This window comes from Cydia strobilella, chromosome 21 (genome assembly GCF_947568885.1).
Source record: "Cydia strobilella chromosome 21, ilCydStro3.1, whole genome shotgun sequence".
NCBI lineage: Eukaryota > Metazoa > Arthropoda > Insecta > Lepidoptera > Tortricidae > Cydia > Cydia strobilella.
This window is the reverse complement of record NC_086061.1, coordinates 11,861,401-11,879,969: the sequence shown is the minus strand read 5'-3', so window position 1 is coordinate 11,879,969 and position 18,569 is coordinate 11,861,401. Positions and strand designations below refer to the sequence as shown.

The window sequence follows — 18,569 nt, the reverse complement described above, 5'->3', positions numbered from 1 at the left end:
GGCGAGGGGCGTGTGTCGCGGGTCCCTTGCACGCGCGTGCACGATGTGTTCCCGGTGTCGCCGGCGTGTGGCGCGCGGGACGGGCGAGGGGCGTGTGTCGCGGGTCCCTTGCACGCGCGTGCACGATGTGTTCCCGGTGTCGCCGGCGTGTGGCGCGCGGGACGGGCGAGGGGCGTGTGTCGCGGGTCCCTTGAACGCGCGTGCAGGATGTGTTCCCGGTGTCGCCGGCGTGTGGCGCGCGGGACGGGCGAGGGGCGTGTGTCGCGGGTCCCTTGCACGCGCGTGCACGATGTGTTCCCGGTGTCGCCGGCGTGTGGCGCGCGGGACGGGCGAGGGGCGTGTGTCGCGGGTGGATGCTCGCTAGCCGAGGGGCTCCAACACACACGGCACTGGACACAGTGCTGTAATAATAACTTGAATATATTTTGTTATATCCAATAAATTTTGTATTTATTACCCCACACCTCGCTGTCCCGCTGTGGTGGATGGCGATAAGTTCCTCAGCAGCAGCAGATTCTAAAATAGAATCCTGGGCGTAGTGTGGGATTCAAATGTGTTGCGCCTAAGATGGAAATAAAATCGGTGTCAGTCGGTGGTGATCAATAATTACATGTCGAGCTGGGTATCTATACCAACTGGAGTCCCCCAAGGGTCTTTATTGGGCCCACTTCTATTTAACATCTTTGTGAACGACATAAGTACCTGCTTCCAATTCTCTAAGTTGCTCAGCTTTGCTGACGACATGAAAATTTTTGCTAAAATTACATCACCGGCTGATGTATGTGCACTTCAATCTGATCTAAGAAGGCTGGATACCTTTTGTAGTATAAACAAATTAGATTTAAACCCCTCCAAATATTACACAGTAACCTTCTCTCGTAAATTAAATAACATTTGTACCACATAATCTTCAGCGAGTGACAAGCATAAGAGATTTAGGTATTATTCATGACTCTAAACTTATTATTTGCGAGCACATTGACAGCATAGTACGTAACGCTTCCAGGTCACTTGGTTTTATAATGCGTAATTCAGTTTGTTTTACCCGTCCCAAAACTCTTAAAATCTATATATTGTGCTTACGTGAGAAGCAAACTTGAATACGCATCGCAGATATGGAATCCTCAGTATCAAATTTATGTTGATAGGATTGAGAGATTACAGTCAAATTTTATCAAATTTCAGTGTTACAAAATGAGAGTCAACTATAGTTCTATCAACTACCTCAAGCTGTGTAAGAAACATAATTTGATCCCACTTGTTAAGCGCCGGGAAATTGCAGATATAGTGTACTTAGTAAATATTATTAAAGGTAATGTAGATTGTCCAAATTTGCTTAATAAGATGTCTTTTAATGTTCCGTCAAGGACGTTTAGGCATTTTCGTCCCATCAGTAATTACCAAGCTACTACTAGGTATAGAAAAAACAGTTTCTTATGCAGGGCAAGCATGAGCTTAAATAAAGCTTTTATAAATTGTAAAATATCGACATATTTAGTGATAGCATATCAATAATAAAAAATAAATTAATTAGATGCTTTATGGGTGACAATGATTCTGGCGCAGGTCAGGGCTAATGTACTGTGGCTAAATGTACTACCTAACAGATTTTACCTTCTTTTGTACTTATTTTTTGTAATAATCGATCATATTCATATCGATCCTCTGTTCTTGTGCTGTATGAACTTGTACATGTGTAATTAAGTTGGGCAATAAGCTTGTTATATTTTATTCCGTTTCTATAAGTGAAAACTTATAATTGGCTTTCTAATATTTTTTTTTGATATGTATAGAGCTGTTGGTTTTCCATTTACCAAAATAAAATAAAATAATTTTGCTACCATGTGACACACATTGCTTTTCACATCACCTATGAACAAATAATTTAGTTTTAAATTATTGTTTAAGCAAAACAAGTATGCAAAATAGTACATTGAGCAACATGGGGCGTAAGTTTAATATTACAAACGGGAGTTTAGTTAAATCGAGACGGCTTGCCGGAGCGATTTATAGACTCGAGTTTGCAATATTATTACGGCCCGAGTTAAACACAATGTTTTTCATCACACTTGCTATACAAAAATTAGGTATAAAGACAAAAACTTTTAATTATAATACTAGAAACTTCATAACTCCCTAGGGAAAAGGCTTTTTGTATAGTTCCCGCTAAGCCTGCGTGCAATTCCATATTTACTGAGCGAGTGTGATGAAAAAATTTAAAAATAGTGTCCTAGAACAGATGTGTTATTTTGATCCCTCCTAGCAGGATAGAAAAAGCCCTTTTCCGAGTATGTGATATGAAAAGACATTTACAACTACCTATGAGAGTTATATTATTTATGCCGGATCCAGCAGGCTTGGAAGCCCTAGTCGCGGAACATCTCCGAGTCTGGATGAGTATGCCAGTGTCATAATCATAAGTATATAGTAGTAATAAAGGCCTGTGTCTGTATCCATCTCCTGCAGTTGTCGTATAAAGGGGCCCATTGACTATGAGTCCGCCGGACGATATCGGCCTGTCAGTTAGAACAAAAATTTGACAGTTCCGAACAACTGACAGGCCGATATCGTCCGGCGGACTGATAGTCAGTGCCTGACTCAGTGGGCCCCTCAACCGACAGCGACGGAACCGGAACAGAGATCTGAATAGAACCTAACTCACACTACTAAGAAAATTATATATAGAGATTATATACCTACGAATATTCGGTTCAGATCTTACCGAACCTAATATTCGGCCGAATTATTCGGTTCATCTGTGTCATTCTAATAAATCATTTGAAAACTGAATGGTTATATGGGTTGTATACCTATAATTCTATATGTCGTTATCTGAGTACCCACTATACAAGCCTACTTGAGCTCACGGTGGGGCTTAGGTTATTTGTGTAAGGATGTCCTTATAAATCTTATAATCTAAAAAACCGGCCAAGTGCGAGTCGGACTCCCGTTCCAAGGATTCCGTACATTATAAAATTTTTAACAATGCATTTTTGTATGTGAAACGTGAGTAAATTGTCTTTAAAAACCCGTAGGGGTCGGATCAAAAACGAAATAATTAAGTCCGACTCACGCTTGACTGCACATTTCTAATAGTCTTTCCTGTCATCTATAGGTAAAGAACTATTTTGTGTATTTTTTTTTTCAAAATTATAGACCCAATAGTTTCGGTGAAAATAGGCTGTGACAGACGCACGAGTGATCCTTTATGGGTTCCGGTTTTTTTTTTTGAGGTACGGAACCCTAATAAAAACCAAGCATTTGCATTTAAACAGTGTTATTTGGTGAAATGGAACTGAAGACCAGAATGAAACTCCTCCACGGCAAGTATTGGTCTCGAGGCCAGTTGTAATTGTGCACTATAGTCTCTCATAGCCTACATATTACCATTATCACCATTCCTTGTAACCAGACACTCGTTGAGACCGAGAAGGACAATGCAACGCGGTACCTACCTTTCAGTTTTCTAAAATAAGTTCAATAGCTGCACGTGCAGCCAAGGCATTAAATGCCCGGGACGGCGGGAGTGCAGTTCGACGTGTCAGCCACTCGGCCACCACCGGGGAATGTTGCCGGCTACGCAGTACTTGTGTCTGCTCTGTGGCGCGGCTTGACAGCAACATGTCGCCGACGTGACAGCCAGAGGTGGTATGACTTGACAACAGGCCCCTATTTCACCACGGTGACAGGTGCAACAATTATAAAACATCACTGTTGCTGACGTCACAGGCATCCATGGGCTATGGTTACCGCTTACCACCGGGCGGACCGTATTCCTGTCTGCCACCATCATTGTTTTATTTTAAAAAAACTATTATATCGGCAAAAACAAATAGTTCGTTCTCTTGCGAAGTTTATGATGATGCTGATGACAATTGTCACAAGATTTAAAAATAATTTTCGGTAATTCTTGACAGGAAATGAGTTCTGTGTCGGAATTTCTTGACAACTGTAGTCTTTTTTGTGACAACTGTCATTAGCTTCGCAAAATAAGTACTTATTTATTGGCGATATAATGGAGTTTTTTTTTTTTAATTTAGATGTTGGTGGCAAATAAGCACACCGTCCGTCCGATGGTAAGCGGTTACCGTAGCCTATGGAAGCCTGTGACGTCAGTAACAGTGATGTCGACAATTGTCGCACCTGTCACCGTGGTGAAATAGGGGCCAGGTAGAGGGTGCCATAGCAATAGCACCATACGTCAGTGGGTGAATAGGAGTGGTAAGAAAATAATTGACGAGTAAAATAAAATAATACTTTTTGTTTGACATATTCTATCATATTTTTACATATTTTACACATCATGTATAATTTCAATTAATACTTGTAATAATAACCGAATACAAAGTAACTAGTTTGTCAAAGGACTGTCTCATTTCAAACCTAGAGAGAATCATACTATCTACTAGCACCCAAAAGAAAAGGATGAGAATAGTTTTTTTTGTTCTTATTTACTGACAATTTGGTTTGACCAACTATATATCTATTTTCTAACAGAGCTGTCTGGAGCCACAGTTGGCACCGCGACCTTCGAAATGTGTCTCCGTCTCTATCACTTCAATATAGCGAGAGAGATATAGAACTTAACTTACAAGAGGTTTTGGGCTATTATTATTTATTACGCAGATTTCCTCGCGAGGGGCTTCCTTCAGCAAGCAAACTCCACAGCAACTGGTCCCTGAATATCAAACTGTGTTTGGTGCATGACTTGCGGACCTGGACTAGTTGCCCGATTCATAAAAGTTTACAAGCCACCATAAAAACCACAGGGCGGACACGCTATACATCAAATATCACTTGCGTTTCTATGTGTGAACGTAACGTCTGTACACGCGTCATGCGTCATAGTGTGAGTAAGTTGCTTAGAAACAGTGCTGAGCGGCGGCAAACGGCCGTCAATCTGCTGTCGCGGGGCGAGGTAACTCGAGTCGGGGCGGGGCGGGGCACGAATTTATACGTCATAAATTCATTGAAGTTTGGATTTTAAAATAACACTAGCACTGGGCTGACAAAATCGTTGCAGACTTATCTTGGTCTAATCCGAGTCCACATTTTCCTCTCTGGATATTGACATTGTATAAATATTTTTATTCACTTTAATTAATGCTCTTCATCATAGCTATGTCCTTTCGTTTCAATTTTTTTATTGTCAGAGTTATGAGCTTTTATAGTAAACACTTCGTTCTTAGAGTTCCATACCCCAAAGGGTAAAAAGTTACAAACGGGACCCTATTACTAGACTCCGCTGTCCGTCCCTCTGTCTGTCTGTCACCAGGCTGTATCTCTTGAACCGCGATAGCTAGACAGTTGAAAGTTTCACAGATTATGTATTTATGTTGCCGCTATAACAACAAATATTAAAAACAGAATAATATAAACATTTAAGTGGAGCTCCCATACAACAAATGTGATTTTTTTGCGTAATGGTACGGAACCCTTCGTGTGCGAGTCCGACTCGCAATTGGCCGGTTTTTTTTTAATTCGATTTATGACTACATTTGTAATCACAGTGGCTAAACTAAAATGGCTTCACCCCAGTATGTTTCATCAGGTGTTGTTTTAAGCGTGACTTATGAATGCTTTTGTAATCACAGTGGCTACACTGAAATGGCTTCGCCCCAGTATGCGTCATCAGGTGTCGTTGTAAGTCTGACTTCTGACTGCATTTGTAATCACAGTAGATACATTGAAAAGGCTTCTCGCCAGTATGTGTCCTTTCATGTCTTTGTAAGGATGAACTACTCCTGCATTTGTAGTCGCGATAACTACATTTGTAAGGCTTTTCTCCAGTGTGAATCCTTTGGTGTATTTGTAAGCGTGACTTCAGACTGCATTTGTAATCACAGTGGCTACACTGAAATGGCTTCACCCAGTATGTTTCATCAGGTGTTGTTTTAAGCGTGACTTATGAATGCTTTTGTAATCACAGTGGCTACACTGAAATGGCTTCGCCCCAGTATGCGTCATCAGGTGTCGTTGTAAGTCTGACTTCTGACTGCATTTGTAATTACAGTGGCTACACTGAAATGGCTTCACCCCATTATGTATCATCAGGTGTCGTTGTAAGTTTGACTTCAGACTGCATTTGTAATCACAGTGGCTGCACTGAAATGAATTCGCCCTAGTATGTGACCTTTCATGACTTCGTAAGGATGAACTATGACTGCACTTGTAGTCGCAATGACTACATTTGTAAGGCTTTTCTCCAGTGTGAATCCTTTGGTGTATTTGTAAGTCTGACTTCAGCCTGCATTTGTAATCACAGTGGCTACACTGAAATGGCTTCGCCCCAGTATGTATCATTAGGTGTTGTTGTAAGCGTGACTTCAGACTACATTTGTAATCACAGTGGCTACACTGAAATGGCTTCACCCCAGTATGTATCATTAGGTGTTGTTGTAAGAGTAAGTTCCGATTGCATTTGTAATCACAGTGGCTACACTGAAATGGCTTCTCCCCAGTATGTATCATTAGGTGTTGTTGTAAGTGTGACTTCAGACTACATTTGTAATCACAGTGGCTACACTGAAATGGCTTCGCCCCAGTATGTATCATTAGGTGTTGTTGTAAGCGTGACTTCAGACTACATTTGTAATCACAGTGGCTACACTGAAATGGCTTCTCCCCAGTATGTATCATTAGGTGTTGTTGTAAGTGTGACTTCAGACTACATTTGTAATCACAGTGGCTGCACTGAAATGGCTTCGCCCCAGTATGTATAATCAGGTGTTGTTGTAAGCGTGACTTGTATCTGCATTTGTAATCACAGTGGCTACACTGAAAAGGCTTCTCGCCAGTATGTGTCCTTTCATGTCTTTGTAAGGATGAACTATTCCTGCATTTGAAGTCGCAATGACTACATTTGTAAGGCTTTTCTCCAGTGTGAATCCTTTGGTGTATTTGTAAGCGTGACTTCAGACTGCATTTGTAATCACAGTGGCTACACTGAAATGGCTTCGCCCCAGTATGTTTCATCAGGTGTCGTTGTAAGTCTGACTTCAGACTACATTTGTAATCACAGTGGCTACACTGAAATGGCTTCACTCCATTATGTATCATCAGGTGTCGTTGTAAGTTTGACTTCCGACTGCATTTGTAATCACAGTGGCTACACTGAAATGAATTCGCCCTAGTATGTGACCTTTCATGACTTCGTAAGGATGAACTATGCCTGCACTTGTAGTCGCAATGACTACATTTGTAAGGCTTTTCTCCAGTGTGAATCCTTTGGTGTATTTGTAAGTCTGACTTCAGCCTGCATTTGTAATCACAGTGGCTACACTGAAATGGCTTCGCCCCAGTATGTATAATCAGGTGTTGTTGTAAGCGTGACTTGTAACTGCATTTGAAATCACAGTCGCTACACTTAATAGGATTTCCAGCAATGTGTATTGTTTGGTGTTTATGTAAATCACTCTTACACGAACTTGTGTAACTACAGTGACTACAATTAAAATTATTCTCCGAAGAGTGACTCTTTAAATGAGTCTCCAAACTTTTCTTGGAACTTGTTGTATACTCACATTCAGCACACATGAAATTTGAAACACCATGTTCGCTTTCCTCGTGTTCTATCATAAGCAATTCGGTTTGAAACGTAGAACTACAAAAATCACAAGCAAATGGTTTTTGTCCGATCAATGAATGCGTGTGTTGAATGTGTTTTCGTAAAATGTACTTGTTTCTGAAACGCTTGCCACAGTGTTCGCAGGCGTATGGTTCAGCTCCACTGTGAACAGTCGCATCGTCGTGGAGGCGCTCGAGCACCACGGAACAAGCCATCGCGAGCTGTTCCCTGGCGCGGGCGGAGATGCCGTCCGAACACACTGGAACACAAATTAACAAAGCATTGAAACGGGATATATGGAGACTTAGTACTTTTACTATTTCATACAGGATTTGTATAGGACATAAACTTAATTTCGCGTGTGAGTAAGTGCCATACCTAACTTTTAAGGGTGTCTGGCAGGGGGTTGCAATCATCAAAAGTGTATGGCAACTTAAGAAACATCATTTTATAGTTCCCTTAATAACATATACAGTGCAGTAAAACAAATACTGTGCACAACACGTATAATTTGATAAGCAAAAGTCACTAAAAAAATCTACACATGGAATTTAAAAAATTAATGTATCCAAAACAAATTGTTTTTCTGACGGTCCGCTTTCCGCACTGGCGTGAACTGGTGTACGTGCGAAAGATTACGGCGTATAAATTTAGCTGTAGAAGGAAAGAAATGGATTGATGAGATGGAGATTATGGACGATAATGGCTGTTTCAACGGGTGATAGGTACCTAAATTTATTGCCGAATATTAGTTTCGCCTGACAATTAGGGGCAATTAGAATTTTAAAAGAAATGCCTTAAATAAATGCGGAATACGGATCACAGCGGCTTTACAGAATTAAAAGAAATATTGCACAAAAAAAATAACAATGAACCGGGAAAAATAATAACAATTAAACGGGAACCGATTCCAATACGTTAAAAAAATATTCAAACTCCGTAGACGATGACAATTTGTTCGGCCAACCGAAGCTGTACCGTGACCTATCGAACCGCGCTGTATGCGGGCTCGTGTCCTCCGTGGGTCTGCTAGTTCCTTTCCAAAGCAAACGTTCGGCTAACCAACGCTATCGAACCACGCAGTATGCGGGCTCGTCTCCTCCGTGGGTCTGATACCTGACCGCTGACTGATGGGGTCGACGACCATCCACTGCCGACTGCACGTCGGCGGCTACGCCCTGTCGTTGATACGACCGCCACGCACCACCAGAGCACTGCTCCACGCTGGCCTTACAAAAGGTCCTGTTGCAGGCAACTGCGGCCAACAAGGCCGCGGAACGACGAGAAGTAAAGCGCACTCGAAGTTGTTATTAGCAACCTCAGAAGAAAACGTTCCTTTAGATTAAAAGGTTAATCTTGACGAAAAAAAACCAGGAAAAAATCTAATATATCACAAACAGATCTTTACACGTCAATCCCAAAATCCATCTGAAGTACCCCGAAGAAAACAAATTTCTCTTTCCGAATCAGAATTGAAATTCAAAATTCAACGCAATTGTAACCTGCCAATCTCGAAAATATCATCGTCCAAAAAAGGTTCCATGTGTTTCTTTAAACCGCCATCTAACAGTAATTGCGCAAACAAGCAAACTAGACATGACTGACAAGCAAGTAGTTTCCAAAACAAAACGACAGATGTAGCGTCATGCTACAGCAGGTATATAAAATTCAGCTGGTATACTATGACGTTTTTAAGCCATAATTTTATACACTTTTATTACCTGATAGCTGCCAAACCCACCACGACCCAGGTTTCATAATCGGGGATCGTTCTTACCTATTCAGGGGCCATTTATAGAAAAACTCTCAGCTTTTATAGTAAGACGTAAGTCTAGCAGTCCGGGGCTCTTGCTCTATAACATTACTGGAAACAACATTACCTGAGCGCGAACGACCGGTCGAAGAGCGCGTGATAGATTTAAATAGATTGACGCGCCGATACGAAAAGCCAGTTAAAGTCCATACACAGTCCGCGTAATGTGTGAAGACAATAGTGATAGTGTCATGTTTGCGTTGCTTTGTTATCCCGCTCGCACTACTCGCACTCACGTGATGTTGCCATCTCGCGTTGCGTTGCGTGCTACTGACAGTGTATCGTCTTCGACTATGTTCGGGTTCGGGTGATGTTTCAATTAAGCGGTGACATCTCAGTGTAATATTACGTTATCGAAAAAGTGATGCATTACTTTCTGGGGCACGGTTTCGCGTATGTCTACCGACCATAATTCCAACCCTTTTTTATGTCGTTTCCTGTTTGCAGTTTATAAAAATTATACTGAAAAGATTATCCAGACAAGCTCAGTTTAAAAACGAAATAGCTGATATAGATATATACCGGTGTACTACTATGCAATGCAATGGATACTTGCCGATTGTAAAAGTTGTTCAAAAACTTAAGGCGAAAGTCGCTATTTTTGGCCGTAAACTCTTACTTTCTAGAGTATATATCTTCTTAACGGTTCAACAAAAATTTATGAAAAGAATATATATGAATCTACATTTTATGTACAACAATCCTAACGTTTAACTTTTTTCCTGTGACTTATAGTTTCTCCATAAAAGGAACATTACGACAGGCCGTTTTGCGACTAACTTTGCTTATATCTCCTAAACGGTTTATTCGATTAAAGTTATTTTTAAACCAGAATAAATGTTTTAACAGGCACTACAAATGCAACGTTTCATAATGTTAAAAAATCATATTTTTTTAAAGAAATCGAATATTATTCAACATTTCGTGCGTATGTTGCTCGAAAACGGCGTGGCCGGCAGTCGCGTGCTAGCTTTGTGACGAGGAGGCTGTGTCGCTCGTCGCTCCGTGCCTTCCTTGTAATCTGTATGCTTGTGCTGAGCCCAAGTGCAATAAAATTGGAGTTATTGTGGCCAAAGACTAAATAACTGCAGAAAGTTGATTTGGTTCTGACGCGCTTTAGCGCGCTTAACACGGTGTTTCGCAGCCTATTATTACGAAAATAATAACAATATTTCCACTTATGTTTGAGAAAGCTTCATTTGAAATATAAAAATAAAAGTTTTCTAACATGCGCATTTTTACGTTTTTAATAAAGTTCGATTCCTAACAAAATAATAATTAGTTGATTAATATAGGCTATCAATTTACGTTGTGTATAGATATATATTTTAAAGTTAACTAACTTAGCGGTGTCACTCACGTATGTTTAGTCACTCGCGCGACATGTTTCGGAGAGCCTAGGTCTCCATTTTCAAGCACTAACACTGTCCCCCGTCCGTCCGTGCCGTCGTGACCGCTACTCACTCAGGCACTGTTAGTGCTTGAAAATGGAGATCTAGGCTCTCCGAAACATGTCGCGCGAGTGACTAAAAATACGAGAGTGAAACCGCTAAGTTAGTTAAGTTAATATGTCTCATGATAGTTTAAATTCGATTTATTTTTAAGTTAATTTTTTTTTAATTGTGTTGTGAGATTGGGTAATTTCCCATTGATTGGTGGTGGTTGATGATGAAAATGAACAGTGGCAAGTAAGAGTCAATTGATATTCTTTTATAAGCTAATCATAAATGAAAGTAGGCATAATCCAAATATAAACTATAATATTTATAAGTAATGACTCTTACAATTGATCAAGCCGTTTAGTAAAAATACAAAAACGGCTTGTCGTATTTTTTTTTGCAGAACTATAAATTAAGGCGAAATATGAAATGGGATGTGATGACTGAAAATATATTTTTTTACATGTTCATGTGACCAGTTAAAGGTCCAACGAGATACAACCGGCTGACCATTTTTTAAATCACATTAGTATCTAAACTATTATCTGACAAAGTATCAAGCGGGAGGCGATGACAATTTCTATTTTGCGTGTTTCGCTGGCTGCCATTTCTTATCCACCAACGGAGCGGCAGCTGACGTCCACGAGGGTTCATCATACATAGCCGTTAACCACTATATCCGAGTTATTATGGCAAAAAAAAAACTGCAGAGCGCTGATTTGGTTTTGGCGCGCTTGTAATATAATGATAATATGATATTTCCCACGTCATGTTTGAGAAAACTTTGAACTTCGAAAAATAATACTAGTTTAACACTAATAGGTAGGTAACAAATCCCGAAATTTTATATGTAGGTAGACTAGGTAGTAGGTACTTAATTTTATAAATTAACTATTAATGGCATTATTTATATTTAATTATTACGGAAAAAAATACTATAAAATAAACACACTGCACGCCTCAATTTACTACATACTAAGCTCTAAATCTATAAATAAAAAAGCTCTAAAGCTATAAATCTTAATCTGTCGAATTGACTTAGGTATTATTTGTAAGAAACAGATAAGACACAAATTAATTGAGGCTTGTAAAGTATAATGCATAAGGGAATATATTTTTATTATAATTTACGAGCTCCACTAAACGCATGATCTACTCATACTCAAACGACAAAATATCTGCAAAAGATACACAAATACGAGTAGCGCCAATCGCGCGCTTCTGGGCTGTAGCTTATTCTTTGAATTGAACCTCGTTGTGGTGCCGCGAAACAAAATTCACGTACGATCGCAGTGAGCGGGGTGCGGGTACAGAGACGCTGAGACGCTCAAGGACACATCAGCGACTATCGTCTTAAACCCGATTAAAAATGAATAACGCTCTAAAATTATTATACAAGAAAATATTATCATCTGAAATAATCTTGTAGAAAATATACTATATTATATTTTTTCTGCTATTAAATATAATATTAATAAAACGTAACAATTAACAAATGTAATATAGCTAGAGATCTTAGATCCCGTTTTCTAAGGGGACCTTGCATTTTTGAGACAAAGCAAACCACTTGGAACAGGTGTTCCTGGGGGTGATCTGAGCTGATTCAGCCCGGTTGCCACGAGGTTCCCTCCAGCAGGTGGGCAGGGGAGACTTCTGGATTAGTTGGTCAAGCAAATCATGTCAGCAGAAAAAGGCGCGAAATTCAAATTTTATATGGGACGATATCCCTTCGCGCCTACATTTTATAAATTTGCCAGTAGTTATTATATAGGTAAATGTGATAAAATTAACATAGATGTTTGACAAAAATGCGGGTTAAAATTAGATATCTATAGGTATTGTTCGCAATTGCCACTACATGCACATAGGTCCGTACATTTTAGTTTTTTTAACGCAGTTGCACCTCCTTGCTCATTTGTTTTGCAGCGGCAACGAATAATCTCCAAACAAGCAGCAGCCGCAGCAGGTCGGCTTGTCCATATGGGCTCCCAATAACCATTTTGTTTGGACCAGCCCCAGTCAGCAGGGCATGGTAGCTGTTGCTGAGAGGATATAATCTGTCCCCAAACCTCCTCCCCAAACTCCTCCTTGGTAAACTGCACGGAGAATATGTTTACGTAGGGCATCTTCTGTTGGAGGCAGATTCTCTAACTCAGGGTTTCTTAAACTTTTTGCTGTCACGGACCATTTTCACAATTTAAACAATTCCACGGACCCCGGTTAAAATATATTTTAGAAAAATAATAAAAACCCTTATTTATATTTTAAAATTTATTTTTATTATAATATTCATTACACTTAGGTCTCGTCAAGTTTATTACAACATTTCCTAATAAGTATGTTTACAGTAGGTATTTGACTTACTGCGGACTCCTGATAAACATGCTACGAACCCCTAAGGGGTCCGTGGACCCCACTTTAAGAAACCCTGCTCTAACTGGAGATTTCATATTGTATAAAGTACTCTTCGGCAATCATTTACACTCGTACCTCGTACTTGTACCTGATCTAATATCAGTAACAAAATGCATAGTGTTAAAATACTGTCTAGGGATCAACCTCGTAATTCAAATCTGTCCAGACTTAAAAATGTGATACAAGACCATAACAAATTTTTCCAATATTGGCAAATTTGGCAACGCCTGCTCAGTATTGCCTTGTTTGTCGTATTTAAATCCCTCTGTTACAGCAGGATATGCCCTCCAAGCCTGAAATACGCTTTTTTTCACCTTTCCACACAAAAAAGAAACAGTGTCGCAACCTGAAAAGGCGTGGAAGAATGCTAAGACTACTGTACTTTCTGGTCCTGTGAAATAAATATATCTATGCGTTACAAATAAAATCATATATTTAAAGAAAGTTTGCAGCACGTGACCAATTGCCCAGATGACCTGTCTCGTACTGCGGTGATATATTTATTTTATTTACAATTAATGGAGGAACTACAAAAGTTACCTAATGAAGATGCAATAGCATGGCACGAGAGGAACTGGTCTTTCTTTCCTGTGCCAATATGTACCCATAACTCCTGGAGCTCCGGCAATTGTGATATACATGCAACTGCGAGAACAACAACATCAGTATCCACTGTGCGTAGCATAATTTTTGTGTGACCTGGGGCTACAGCATCAGCCACATAATGGACCATCATGCGCGTGTCTGCTTCCTGTACGAGGACAACTGGTCACGTGCTGCAAACTCCCTTTAAATATATGATTTTATTTGTAACGCATAGATGTATAATTTATTTTACAGGACCAGAAAGGACAGAAGTCTTGCCATTCTTCCACGCCTTTTCAGGTTGCGACACTATTTCTTTTTTGTGTGGAAAGGGGACAAAAAGCGTATTTCAAGCTTGGAGCGCATATCCTGCTGTAACGAAGGGATTTAAATTTGGCTAACAAGGCAATATTGAGCAGGCGTTGCCAATATTGGAAAAAATTGTTATTGTCTTATATGACAAGTAAGTCTTACAATATTAAGTCTGAACAGATTTGAATTACGAGGTGTCAACCCTAGACTTATTTTAACACTATGCATTTTGTTACTGATTTCAGATCAGGTACAAGTACGAGTGTAAATGAGTGCCGAAGAAATCTCCAGTTAGAGAATCTGCCTCCAACGGAAGATGCGCTACGTAAACATTATTCTCCGTGCAGTTTACTAAGGAGGCTATGTTTGGGGACATATTATTTGACCTGTTTCACAGACAAAGCGAGTTATTTGTGACTGGTTGCTAACTATCGATTATAATAAGACTGAGGAGATAGTGCAGTGACGCTACGGTGCACTTGTATGGAGAAAGGAAACATTGTATAATGCTCTAAATTGTATAATTGTATAATGCTTTAAATATCGCGGCCATAAGCCTCAATTTCTGTCCATATGTAGTGGTACTCTATGTTACATAATTAGACATTTAACCTATAGGTATAGACACTTAGCCGTAAGAGACTTGACTGACAGACTGACCAACGTAAATCCCTAGTAGCTAAGGTTATTAGCATTAGCACCTATCTTCATCTTTAGACATACTTTCTTTTTTTCAATCTAGTTTTTAATTCACTAACTGGTCGCCCAAGATACAGGCTATGCCTAGTTTGGGGACCCCTGTTCATACTGTTATAAATGTACCGCTGTATGCGCGCAACCTGGACCTCATGTATACTCCATCTGCATATTCCCATCTTTGTGTGCAAAATAAATATATTTTTCATTTTTTTCATTTTTTCATTATAGCCGCTCAGCAACAGGTTATTGGGAGCCCATATGGACAAGCCTAGCTGCGGCGGCTGCTGCTTGTTTAGAGCTTATTCGTTGCCGCTGCAAAACAAAATGCGCAGGGAGGTGCAACTGCGTTAAAAAAAACTAAAATGCACTGACATATTTATGTGCATGTGTCATGATTTATTTATGTTTACATGACAGATAGCAGTTGAATAATAATTATAATGTGGCAATATCATTGCGTTACCCCGATTAGTACGGGGTAGTTGGTAAAATACCTGGCAACACGGTAGGTAGCTAGGTAGTGGGGCACGAAAGCCAGTTGGACTGGCTCGTGAGACTCGTTCACTTAGATCGAGGCAGTCAAAGAGGACACATCGTGAAGGATCAGTCCGGTCAAAGTACCTGCAAGTACCTCCATTGTTGTATAAGTAATAATTAGAGTAACCCATAGAAGCAAAATCTTCACACATGTAGTGGCAATTGCGAACAATATATATCTTATTTCAACCCGCATTTTTTGTCAAACATCTAACTATGTTAATTTTATCACATCCATACTAATCCATACTAATATTTTAAATGCGAAAGTGTGTCTTTCTGTCTGTCTGTAACCTCTTCACGCTTAAACCGCTGAACCGATTTACTTGAAATTCAGTGTAGAGATAGTTTGAGTCTCGAGGAAGGACATAGGATAGTTTTTATCTCAGAACTCACCCCTTAAGGGGGTGAAAAGGTGGGTGGAAGTTTATATGGGGAATCAATAAAAAGGAGATTGGATAAAAGTCGCGGGCAAGAGCTAGTATTATATATGCGAAAGTATGTCTGTCTGTCTGTCTGTTACCTCTTCAGGCTTAAACCGCTGGACCAATTTAGTTGAAATTTGATATAGAGATAGTTTGAGTCCCGGGGAAGGGCACAAGGTGGTTTTTATATCAGAAATTATCCTTTAAGGGGGTGAAATGGGAGGTGGAAGTTTGTATGGGAAATCGATAAAAAGCATATTGGATAAAAAATAAGCTACCCAAATTACTAACTCCACGCAGACGAAGTCGCGGGCAAAAGCTAGTTAAAAGTAAAGTTTTCCCAAAGTCTTTATTTATATATTTGTATATATATCACGTCCAGAAGTAATTTATTAATGTAATCTACGAACAGAAGAATAACAACTCATCAGAAATCATCTACACATACTTAAAAATCCTAAAAGCTGCATACCGCTCTTACAACGCGGGTACGCCGCGCGACACAAAACAATTTTTTTTAATCTTTTATAACTATAAAAGAAAAATGTTTCACAAGTTTACTATTTTATATAGAAGGATAACTGGGCTATTCACAGGTATTTTTTTCTAGAGCAAATCGCCATAGTTTTAATTTTGTAGAAGATTTTCGAAAAAAAAAAAGTGTAAAGAAAAATTTTGAATTTTGAATTTCTCGTATTTTTTGTATGGGTGAGTGAAAATTTAGTCACAGAAATGAATTCTTCATCCTCGAATTATACAAAAAAGACACCAAACTTGATATATTTGCTAGATGTATGCAGATATAAAGCTTAGAGTGAGGCGCGCCGGAGCCACTTTTCGCCCCCCCCCCCCCCCTGCCCACCTGCTGGGGGGGACCTCGTGGCAACCGGGCTAAATCAGCTCAGAAACAACTGTTCCAAACGGTTTGCTTTGTCTCAAAAATGCAAGGTGGTGGACCTAAGATCTCCCACTATAATACCTTTCTCGTCACATGACTCCTCCCTCCGCATCACATGCTCATACTACGCTACGCAATTCGCCCTTACTTTTGCTACTAATTATGGGGCTTCTTATGCACTCATTCCTTATCCTATCCATTCTCGTCACGCCCCACACCCATCTTAACATTCTCATCTCCGCTACATACAATCTAAAAATTTCCTCGCTATATAATCACGAGTATGGGTGGTATGAATATGAGTCGTACGTAAGTATAATCTCGCTCGTATCATACTATGTGCAGTATCGTAGTGTTGGGATTATTCCCACTAGTTACCACTTAGGCTGTTATCAGTCCACTGCAGTGGTATCAACTTAGTGGGAATAACTCGTAGTGTTGCAGTACTCACCCGACACGCAGTCCTCGTCACTCGCCTCGTCCGACAGCTCCGACTTGACTGCCCGCTCCTCCACTACAACAACAACTCTACTTCAGGCTGTGTCTTACATTACAGTACAGTAGCATATTAAATTGAGTAGTGTTACAGGCTCGTATTTGCGAGCGTGGATTACTGCGATAGGTTTTGGTATATTTGGACAAAAATAGTGCTTGAATCAAGGCATTTTTATGCAACACACGGTGAAGGAAACATCGTGAGGAAACCGGATTGTTCCCAATAAGACTTACTTTTCTCTATGGGCTGGAAGGTGAGATGGCAGTCGTTTTTCCTACATTCCGTTGATCGCATGCTTTCAACGCTGCGATTATCGCATAAAACAACCGCGTGCTTAAAATTAAAAAAGTCCTATCACAACCTACCGACAGCGTTGACTAGAGCACAATACATACAAAAATTAAGAGATGTATCTAATATTTACACATTAACATTAGAAATTCAGATAAGTACTTTTATTTCGCGGTTTTTTTTTAATAGCCTGTAGTGTCCCACTGTTGGGCAAAGGCCTCTTCCTTTGATTTCCATGACTCCCGTTGTTGAGCTGTTTCCGGCCAGTTATTAGTGAAGGTGTCCAAGTCGTCCCGCCATCTCCGCCTGGGCCTGCCACGTCCGCGCTTCTTTTGCGGCATCCACTTGGTACTTGGTACACGCGTCATGCGTCATTGTATGAGTACGTTGCTTGAAAGCCGAACTGAGCGAGCGTTCGCCGTCAGCTCGTCGATCTGCTGTCGCGGGGCGAGGGGCGAAGCAATCCGAGGCGGGGGGGGCGTTCTGTATGATGATACTATTACTTATTCTGTGATATCGGTAGATTGGTTCACCGATGGGAAAACCTTCCCAATGCTACAGTTTGTGTTTTCTATTCAAGTTGGTACTTACGCGACATCTCATCACTAGTAACATCTTCACTCGCTGATTCTGGCTTGACTAGGAGCTCTTCATCTGAAACAAACATACTATTCGTGTGTTTGTGTCGACGACTCAGGGATCTGGCACCCTCGCTCCGGGTCGTGCCTGGTGCAACAGATCTGGTTCAGTTTGGCAACGCTGCCACTGATATGATGAAGTTTAATTTTATTTTCAGCACAAGACAAAAAATCCATCAGATAGAAAACAGTATGAATCTATTACATTAACTGCTTCATAGACGCGACCGCCATATTTATTATAGACAGCCATTATTTATCTATTTGAAAACATAATATGCAGCATTATAGTCAAATTCAAATCGCTGTACACTTCAAATTATAAAATAAGGTATTTACAATAGGAAAATCGGATCACAATCAACTTTCGACCATCACCTCACAGTGCCGCAGACACATCTGGTACACAACCATCCATAAACTTGCAAACATATCACATTCTAGTTCATGAGTC

General features: G+C 40.1%; 1 protein-coding gene across 3 annotated transcripts in view; it reads right to left on the bottom strand.

Moving 5' to 3' along the window:
- Nucleotides 1-5,558: 5,558 nt before the first annotated feature.
- LOC134751192 (gastrula zinc finger protein XlCGF26.1-like) overlaps nucleotides 5,559-18,569 on the bottom strand; it is a 93,019-nt gene continuing 80,008 nt past the window's right edge. For 2 of the 3 annotated variants that reach the window (XM_063686569.1, XM_063686568.1), the window contains exons 6-8: nucleotides 18,069-18,131; nucleotides 17,142-17,204; nucleotides 5,559-7,826 (exon numbers count right to left, since the gene is read on the bottom strand). In XM_063686569.1, coding sequence (XP_063542639.1) covers nucleotides 5,866-7,826; nucleotides 17,142-17,204; nucleotides 18,069-18,131 — 2,087 coding nt within the window. In that variant the 3' untranslated portion in view covers nucleotides 5,559-5,865. The remainder of the gene's footprint in view (nucleotides 7,827-17,141; nucleotides 17,205-18,068; nucleotides 18,132-18,569) is intronic. The other variant, XM_063686570.1, reaches the window with a different exon arrangement.